General features: G+C 52.0%; 1 protein-coding gene across 1 annotated transcript; it reads right to left on the bottom strand.

The window, feature by feature from the left end:
• Window positions 1–131: 131 nt before the first annotated feature.
• On the bottom strand, window positions 132–8226 carry mei-41 (meiotic 41). Its single transcript, XM_002134095.3, has 5 exons — window positions 7950–8226; window positions 5686–7888; window positions 5337–5630; window positions 559–5262; window positions 132–492 (listed from the first exon to the last, which is right to left on the bottom strand). The coding sequence occupies exons 1-5, from the start codon at window positions 8174–8176 to the stop codon at window positions 367–369; spliced, it is 7554 nt and encodes a 2517-aa protein (XP_002134131.3). The 5' UTR covers window positions 8177–8226; the 3' UTR covers window positions 132–366.
• Between the last annotated feature and the right edge of the window lie 2093 nt (window positions 8227–10319).

Raw genomic sequence — 10319 nt, 5'->3', positions numbered from 1 at the left:
CCAACAGAGAGAAGGGTTTACAAGAACGGAGCGGGTTAGATAATAGAGATAAGATCGTTAGATGTATGCAAATAGGCATAGGAATAGTTCTTTCGGTATTCGAAACATTCGATGTTCTTAGTTTTATATCATTCAAAAAGTGGAACAGTTATTTATTTTCTAGAAACTACTAACCATACAGACTATTTTTATCACCACTCAGTGGAGAAAGAACTTTGGAGCCGCAAGAACAAATTATCCAAATAATAACTTTTCAGGGCTTCATTTTATAAACCATTAACTCGTGAAAAATCCCTGATCTGTTGGTTCAACATGAATGCTTTCGTTGAAAGAATACGAGTATACGCGTATAAATAGTAAACACTGTCAGAGGAACGCTCCCCAGCCAATGTACATGACAGCCAGATTGTCCACTTTGGTGGCCTCGTTGATGAGAAAATTGACCTGTCCTTCGGTAGAGAGGGGAATACTGTTGGCCTGCTGCCGCTTAACCTGTTGGACACAGAAGAGTACGGTGAGTGAATCTTCAATTGAAATATACAGAATTTATGTGCTTACGTGTCCCTGCAAACGATCGGCAATGCGCTGGACATCGCTGGTGATCTTGGCCGTGGCGGCGGCATTGCGGATCTGCGCTCCGACATCGTAGACAAAGGGCCTCAGCATGGACATCAGAGTCTTGGTCTCCTGCTTGAGCAGCCGCAGTGTGATCTCGCAGCACTTGCGGTAGCTGCCCTCGACGCCCAGCGGCCCCATGGCTGCGATCATGTTCTGGGTAAGACGGAACGGAACCATTTCCGGGTACGTCAGCAACTCGCCCTGGTTGAACAGGCAGTTGAAATCGACGTGGACAGCGTCTCCATTGCGCTCATCGAAGAGTATGTTTTCGCCGTGACGATCCCCCAATCCCAAGATGTAGCCCACCATCGACATCACGGCCACGGTGCGGATGTACGTGTGTCGGGCCTCGTACCAGCTGTGGGGCGTGGCGAACCGTTGACGCAGCCAATCCTGGAACACGGGCGGATGGGCGGGTAGCAGTTGCTTGGTGAAGATCTCGCGCTTCTTTTCTATGGGATCAGTCAAGGGCACGGCCAGTTGCTGGAGCTGGCGGCTGGACATAACCCGACCCCTTTGCGCGTACAAGCCCATGCAGATGCTGCGGTAGGACGATAGATTGGGCAGCCACTCGACCAGGCCGCACTCCTCATTGAATGGCAGCACGGCGTAGGTGCGAATGTGGAGGCGCCTCTGCCTGGCCGGCGCATTCTGGTGCAGGTATCGCTTCACCAGGCCATTGAACTCCATCAGACGGGCATCGCGCCGCAGGTCGTCCTTGGGCTTCACCAGTACATCGTAGTCCTGGCCATCGCTGCAGCGAATAGTGAGCTTTTTGGGCTTGGCCGCCGAGCGCAGGATCAGCACCTGCTCTTGGAAGCCGCTGATGTAGATCTGCTGATAGGGAAACCAGTTGGCCTTGCTGCTGCTCGCCGTCAAGGGGGACAGTGCCGCTGGGCTGGACTCCAAATTGAGGGGCATCGTGGGCTGCATGTACTTCTCGAAGGGCAGGAGGATCTTTGAGAAGTCCGCATGGCTGCACAGCTTGGTGAGGCGCTTGTCCAGGTCGCTCAGCTTGTAGGTTCGGTCCAGAGAAACCTCCTTGTTGGTCAGCTCAATCAGACGCTCCGTCAGGGAGTTGAAGTCGTTAAGGAGCTTCTGGAAGGCGGCGTTCTGGAGACGGCCATCGGTGAGCACTAGCTTGCAGCGCTTGATTCTGTTGGCGGTGGCCGACTTGAAGTGGGGCAGCAGCATCCACAGGGACTGCTGCGGATAGTTCTCCACCAGGCGTATGATCACGTTGCGGAGCACACCGAAAACCTCCGGCGACGGGTGGCATAGGCGGCTCAGCATCTGGGAGTAGACCGTGTAGAACATGGCCGTGGGCAGGGCGGTGCAGCAGTTGCTCAGCAGATCATTCATCTTCTTTACATGGTCTGGATTGGTGGAGGATTCAGCCGTGTCCAGCCACAGGCTGATCAGGCGGGGCATCGACTGGTAGACATGCTCGCTGCCGTACCGCAGCGATTTCGCATAATTTAGCATGATTTGGAGTAGCAGATCATCGTTCTCGTGGTTAGTTGACTGATTAGTTGTGACCGACTTGCTGCTCCCCTGTGTGGCCTCACGCATCTTCTCCAGGAACTGGGCCAGCTGCACGTGGCAGCCCTCCGAGTGGCGATGCACGGCAATGGCCTCCTGGAAGTACCGTAGAACAGCATCCGCACAGAGATGCATGGACTCGGCATTGTAGACGGCCTGCAGGTACTTGCCCTCGAAGTAGAGGTGACGCTGCTCCGTTGACAGCTGCTTGGCGTTGCCCTGGCACGAGACCCGAATGAAGGAGAGCTGCTCCTCCAGATAGTTCATGGCCATGACCTGGTCGCCCTTCTGCCACAGCAACCGGGCCCGCTCCAGGAAGAGGCCACTGGGCTTGTAGTCGGCCGCTTTGAGGATGTACAGCTGTGCCCGTTGCAGCTGGCCAGCATTCCTGTTGATCTGCGCACTGTTCAGCCAGAGCCGGGCCAGCTCCATCTGCAGATGGGGCTGCAGGTGGCTGCGATCCGCGAGGCGTTGCTGCAGCTCAGCCAGTAGATTCCGGCGGAAGCTGTAGATGGGCTCCTGCACGCGCACCTGCGGCTGTATCACCTGGAGACGCGCCTGCCAGTCCTCGAAATACTCCCGCATCAGCAGTTCCTGCCGATCCTCGGCGGCCTCCTGCTGCAGCTGCTCGACCAATTGCTGGCTGCACTGCAGCTCGTGGACCAGATGGAGCTTCAGCACCGCATCGTAGGCATTGGCATACGAGTGCTGCTGGACGGCGGAGCAGCTGCGCAGCTGCTCCAGCACAGAGGAACGCATCCCATCCAGCAGCGAGTCGAACTGCGATTGCGTGGTCAGTGGCTGGCGCAGGGCCAGACAGCCCTGGGCGCACTGGGCCGGCCAGTTGGCCTGGAACTCGTCCAGCTCATCGTAGCTGCCCAGCCGCCACAGCAGCTCCGCCTTGCACTCGCTGAAGCACTGCTCCGTGTACTGGTCCGCCAGGCGCTGCCAGAGGCCGTCGGCAATCAGCTGGGCCGTCTTGGGCGTGTCCATCAGGTAGGCGTCGATCATGGCCCGGATGTGCTCCGGCTGGAGGTGGTCTGTGCTGGAGAGCAGCTGCTCGTAGCACGTGATCATGTCCTGCTGCCGCTCCACCAGACGGTTCACCAGAATGTCCTGGGTCACACTCATGTCGTAGCTGCGTGCCTGAACGGCCCCCTCCACGGAGTCCGAGTCGAGGAGCTTGCCATAGACCTCGACGAGAAAGGTGAATTGTTCGAGGATGCGCTTGGACTTGTCCTCGCCGTCCTCCAGATAGCTCTCCAGGTAGCTGAGGGCACGGGCATACTCCCCACAATTGTAGCTGGCGCGGGCGACCAACAGCTTGGGTATCCTCCCGAGAAACTCGTGGATTTTACCGTAGTTGGTGTCCACTTCCTGGGGAGGTCTTCCCCCAGTGCTGCGGCCGTGCATACGCTGCCATTCCCTTAGCCAGCGCTGCAGGAAGTCGAGGAGCTCAGCACAGAGTTTGCCGGCGAGTCGCGGCACATGGCTGGAGTCCTCCTTCCGCTCCAGGACACTGTTCGCTGGCTGCTTGTTGCCGGCTGCATATTTCTTCGACTCGAACAGCTTGAAGGCGTTCTCCTTGATGGCGCCCAGCTCTTGCTGGGCCTTGGCCGAGCTGGAGCTCTCCTCGTTGGCCTGCAGCACCGCCAGGAACTCCTCCTGCATGTGCTGGCCCTGCTCCGCAGTGCACTCCAGTAGCGCGTGCAGCAGAATATAGGGATAGAAGGTGCTCAGCATGTTTCCGTCCCGCTTGATGCACGGCTTGTACGAGCTTAGCAGGTGGCGGGTCTCCGAGCACTGGATGTAGTCGATCAGGCGACTGGCCCACACGAAGGCCCACTCCTCGTACGAGTTGTTCGAGTAGTGGCTGCCGAAGATCGGCTGCTGCTGGCAGTTGCTCGCCCGCTGGCAGCTCGTGTAGCAGGACTGCAGCAGCGGCTCCATAACCTGACGCATGCGAGGAGGCAGCGACTCCCACAGGCGCACCTTCTTCTGCTCCTTGGGCGAAATCCCGCACACGGCCAGTGTCTCCTGGATGGCCAGCGAGAAGCTGTCCACATGCTTCGTCTTCTGCTGGAACTGGTAGCCGCGGCACAGCGCGGTTAAGGCCAGCACCGCAAAATCATCGGACAGGACGGTCAGGGGCAGCTGCTGGGGGCTGTCGAAATTGTAGTTGGAGAGCAAGTAGCTCGCGTCGATGGCCCCCAGCTCGCCCAGGCATTTGGCCGAGGCCATCTGCAGCTGGCGATCGTCGTGCTGGCAGCCAGCCATCAGGACATTGACAATCTGCTCCAGCAGCGGCTCGAGGGGCAGCTCATTGAGGATCATCTGGTTGAGCTGGGTGCGCCGTCGGCCGAAGAGCTCGCCCAGATGCTGCAGCCCATAGACGCGCACCTGGAGGCACTCATCGATGATCTGCTTGTGAAGGAAGCGCAGCTGCTCCAGCAGCTGTGGCGGGGATTGCGCCTCCTCCCCGGCCAAGTCCAGATGGGAGAGGTGTCGCTTGATGCATTCCCGGATTTTGGGGGAGACGTTCTCCATGCGCTCGAGGAAATACAGGTCCGTTATGAAGTTGCCCAGCATGGCGGCATTCCGCAGTATCACGAACTCGTAGAGATCGTTCACCTGCGCCACGCTCTCGCTGTCCATCAGCAGCGGCTGCAGGGTGGCCACAATGCGGCCCAGGGAGGGGCCCAGCTCCTGGACATTCACCACGTGCAGGAAGATGTGCCAGATCTTCAAGCAGATCCGCTGCAGACGCGGCTCCTGCAGAGTGTGCACAAAGCTGAGCATGGCCATGATCTTGAACCGGAACTGGGTGACATGTTTCGAGCCCACGAAGCGCATTATCTGGCCCAGACTGTAGAGGGTCTCCTCCTTCAGGGGCTTCTCGAAGGACGGCTCGCTCAGACAGCTCTCAAAGTAGGTGATCACGCCCAGGAAGCGCTCGGCAATGAAGGTGGCAAACTCCGCATTGGCCGTCTGGCTGGACAGCGCCTCTTCGGAGCCCACGGACAGCTGCAGCAGGCTCTGGAACGACCTCATCACGAAGGTGGGGTTGCGGTTGAAGTAAATCAGCAGCTCAGCCACCGTTTGCTGCGGAAAGGAAGCAAAGCAGTGAAAGGTCAGCATTGAAAAGCGCAGGCAGTGGGACAGGGGGCAGCTCCCACCTTAACGTCCGCATTCATGAGCTGCTGCAGACTGGACTGGGTGCAGCTGACCACCAACTGAATGCAGCTATTGGCCAGCTCCGGCTCCTCGGTGAGGTAGACATGGGTGTAGAGCCGCAGGAACGAGATGGTGAACAGCGTCGCAATGGGTTTCCGCAACTGTTTAGCTATTAGCACAAGCACGCCCTTGCAGCGCGGCTCCACGATGCAGTGCGGCAGTACCATGGCAGTCAGCAGGCGATGGTACTTGCAGGTGAACTCCTGAACGCACGAGAAGCCCAGCATTTTGGTAAGCTACAGGGGTAAGTAATGAATGGATTTGTCTACTGGTGTGCCCTCTTCCACTCACCGCTCGGAGTGATCGCGTGAAGCGCACTCCATCCGTTAGATATGCAGTCAAGGCCAGGCGTACGGCCAGATCGAGGGCATCCCGCTTGTACCAGTTCCACAGATTGACCGTCTGCAGGCCATGGCGGGCACACATCTCACTGGCCGTCATCACGGCCTCCTGGGCAACCAGCGAGTGCGTGTGCACCAGGAAAAAGAAGGTCATCTTGAACCAGTGGAAGAGCCAGATCTCCTCGATCTCAGGGTGGGCACAGGAGATGATTATGCGCAGCACTGCACGCTGCTCCATTTTGCACTGCGTCGCCAGAGGCTTGGCCAGCATTTGCTTGATAGAATCGAGGATGAAGCGACCCAGGTCCTGCATGAAATCTGGCGACTTTGAACTCATTGCAGGGACTAGGAGACTGAAGCTCTTTTCGCCCACTCCCTTGAGTCCTTCCTTGAGCAGACGCAGGACAAGGTGGGGGCTAACGCTGAGCAAGTCTAGATGATGGGCAATGTACGAGGAATCGGATGCGAATAACAAATCCCTGACTATCAGTTCAACTGTGGTCCTGGTGAGGTCGAGGTTCGTTGCATTCGGCTTGGCCTTGCCAAGGAAAAGGCCAGGCAGCTGATCCGGCAGTGGCCGGCACTGCGGACAGTGCAACTCAACGCGATCTCTCACCTTAAAGGCACTCAGATGGGAGCAAAGCAGCAGACGAATCACTTGGCTGCGTGCCGGCTGATCCGAAATGCAGGGCAGGGCTTTTAGGAGCTGCTCCGTTTTTAGGAAACCCGCCAGATACAGCTGCGGCAGATACGCACAGAAGATTTCCTCCTGCGACTCAATGAGACCCATGTAGTGCTGGGCATAGAAGGACTGCATCTGGGTGTGGGCGCTCGAAGGCGTCTCCAGTCGGACTGCACACAAGTGCGACAGCTGCTCTGACAGATGCCTCTGGAGGACGGCCAGCAGTTGCTGCTGCGTTTGCGGCTTCAGTGAGTGGCGTATGAAGGAGACCTGCAGCAGCAGTGAGCAGATTTCCAAATATATCTGCAGCTCTGGAGAGCTGGCGCGGCACTTTGACTCCTGCTCCGTCAGGTGCATGGAGAGCTGATTCCAGTTGGTGTCCGTCTCCTTGGGAAGCTCATACTGTAAGGGCAACCGGGCCAGGCACGAGGAATCCAGCTTGTTTTCCGATTCCATCATCTTTTGTTGGCTCTGCCAGAGGATTAGCTGCTCCAGCTGCTTGAAGGCTCGCATAATGGCAACCATTTCCCGCCACTCCCCTGCGGTAGTTTCCTTCTTGGGGAGGAGTTGTGCCAGGGCCGTGGTCAAGGTTTGAACGATGGCTGACCGCATTTCCGTCAGCTTTACTGCTAGAAGAGCCAAAAGTGGGAGTAATTGCGATGGATGCGACCGCCAATGGCTCATCACGAGCTCCTTCAGCAGCATCAGTTGTTCAATGGAAGTCACCGAGCCATCCAGCAGCTCTTGCACGTAGTCGCTCAGACTTTGCAGCAATCCCTCATCGACCTCCAGGCTCTTGGGCAAGCCAAGAATCTCATTTAGGAGGAGGTAACTCTGGTGTATTGCCTCGCGGCCACGCAGCTGCAGGACAAGCATCAGTTGTCGAGTGGACACATCAAGCCTTTTCAGTTGCTGCCCGCTCATGCAGTCCATTTCCAGCCACTTGGCAGCCATGGACCACATCATGGTGGTGGCCTCCAATGTCAAGTGCGCGTAATGTGCCACATCGGGATTGGTGAGCCAGTTCTGGGACGACTGTGACAGCAAGACACCGTGGCAGTACTCCAGGCTAGTCAGCTTCGTGTCCATGTCGCACTCTTTCAGGATGAGTAGCACCTGCTGCAGGCTCCCTGAGAAAATGTCTCCGTGTGTAGCGTCTCCAATGTGATGTGCATGCTGCAGAACCATCATCAAACTCTTGGCATAAGCATCTACTTTGTCCACCTGCAGGTGGATGTCTTCGAATGCGCATTGGGGATCGAACTCCAAAAGAGGAGCGACGTCGCACTTGAATATCCTCAAGGTAATTGTGTTATTATCCTTTGTAAACCCCTTTCCGAAGTCGAGCACACTCAATTGTGCATGGATCTCCTGCAGGGCCTCCACATAGGCCTTCACTAGCCGCTCATACAGCTTGGGATGATTCGAGCAGCAGGAACTGATGATTTTCCTCTGCAGATTGATGCACTGACTATGACGAAATAGTAAGGCAATAGAGCACAAATGTATATCTTCTCTTCCTTATTTCTCACCTGCCATCTTCACTCTCGCCCAAACACTTGGCCAGCTTGTTTAGCAGCCACAATAGAAATGTGTCTTGGAATTTGTTGTTCAGCTCCCGGACCAGCGAGCAGCTTATAAGACTCGGCTCCTGGCAAAGTATGTCCTCGATAACTGCGTACGCCTGAGACAAGTTCCCACCGTTTCGGTTCACCAGGCTGTAGAGCAGCTTCCACATTTCCTTGCGATGGTTCGCCATTTCGCCAAATATTTTTACTTACAGTGCAATTAATTTTTGCAAAAAAGGTTTAAAGTAAACAAAAAATTAACATCCCGCGCGTTAACAGCTGTTGACGGATTTATCGATAGAATATATATAAAAATATACCGTCTATTCTATTTCTATTCTATTTTGATATTCCGTGGAATATTACTAGCTATATAGAACATTTAGCCAAGCCCACATAATTTTATACGAGTGATGAATCAATTTTCTACAAGATTGGATAGTTTTTAATCCTTGCTTTTATTGTATTTATTGTAAAAACAGGGTTAAACGAAAAAGTCCAACCAAAAAAGAGTCGCAATGTTGCTGGTATTTGAAGACGTGATGCGTGTATAGCTCTTTGTACACCCTATTTCGCTAACTTATATGAAGATCAAACGAAATTTATTAAGACCTTTTCTCAAATTGATATTCTTTAGACATATTCAAGTACATTATTAGTATCCTGTGTATATTTATGTCGATCCTGATACCTACTGATCCTTAGAAGACAAACGTATTCACAATTCTATAACATCCATGTGCCCCAGGGTATGTGTGCATGGAATTAGCAACATTTGTGCATGGAGTTAGCAACATTTGTGTATGGAATGGGACTCATTGTTGCAATAGCGAAACTGCGGCGAATCGGGTATTGCCTATATTTCAAGCTATATAGATTTGCCCACTTGGCTTTATCCCATAGATAAATGTATTTTCTACAAGATTGCTTTTAATTACCTTTATGTATTTTATTTTGACCAAAAAACGGTTTTCAAGTAAATGTTGCCGCAACTTTTGTGTATGGAATGCGCAACATTTGTGTATGGAATGAGACTCATTGTTGCCAAAGCGAATTGGGGTGAAATGCGGCGAACTGCGGCGAATTCAAAATGTCGCATATTCTTTGTTCCCTTGAATAATACTATCTATATAGAACATTTAGCCATGCCCACTCAATTTTGTACGATTGATGAATCAATTCTATTCATGATTGGCCTATTCGAAATACTTGCATTTATTGGATTTTTATATAACATTGAAAATTAAATTAATAAATGACAAAAATACAATTTAGCACTAAAAAACACCACAGGGAGCGCGGCGAAAACCAGTTTCTACAGTATATACGGTCTCACTTGAAAAATATACCGAGTTGTGCGCGCCAAATCGAAATTTTTTGAATGTGAGCGACAAGGATTTAAATGTTGTCAGCCGGGCCTTTATCTATGCCCACATAATTTTATACGATTAATGAATCAATTTTCTACACAATTGGTTAGTTTTTAGTCCTTGCTTTTATTGTATTTTGACTAAAACACGGTTTTCAAGTAAATGTTGCCGCAACATTGTGTGGAATGGGACTCATTGTTGCTAAAGCGAAACTGCGGCGAATTCAAATTCGATTCAAAAAACGACCAATTCTTTGTTCCGTTGAATAATACTATCTATATGGAACATTTAGCCATGCCCACTCAATTTTATACGATTGATGAATCAATTCTATTCATGATTGGCCTATTCGAAATACTTGCATTTATTGGATTTTTATATAACATTGAAAATTAAATTAATAAATGACAAAAATACAATTTAGCACTAAAAAACACCACAGGGAGCGCGGCGAAAACCAGTTTCTACAGTATATACGGTCTCACTTGAAAAATATACCGAGTTGTGCGCGCCAAATCGAAATTTTTTGAATGTGAGCGACAATTACTTAAATGTTGTCAACCGGGCCTTTATCTATGCCCACATAATTTTATACGATTAATGAATCAATTTTCTACACAATTGGTTAGTTTTTAGTCCTTGCTTTTATTGTATTTTGACTAAAACACGGTTTTCAAGTAAATGTTGCCGCAACATTGTGTGGAATGGGACTCATTGTTGCTAAAGCGAAACTGCGGCGAATTCAAATTCGATTCAAAAAACGACCAATTCTTTGTTCCGTTGAATAATACTATCTATATGGAACATTTAGCCATGCCCACTCAATTTTGTACGATTGATGAATCAATTCTATACATGATTGGCCTACTCGAAATACTTGCTTTTGTTGGATCTTGTCTAAAAAATGTTTGAAATAATTGCTTTTATTGGATGGCAGTGCTTCGATAAATCGCAACAGCTACAC

This window comes from Drosophila pseudoobscura, chromosome X, assembly GCF_009870125.1.
Source record: "Drosophila pseudoobscura strain MV-25-SWS-2005 chromosome X, UCI_Dpse_MV25, whole genome shotgun sequence".
Taxonomy (NCBI): Eukaryota; Metazoa; Arthropoda; class Insecta; order Diptera; family Drosophilidae; genus Drosophila; species Drosophila pseudoobscura.
The sequence above is the reverse complement of the archived record's forward strand: the minus strand, read 5'-3'. Positions and strand labels throughout refer to the sequence as shown.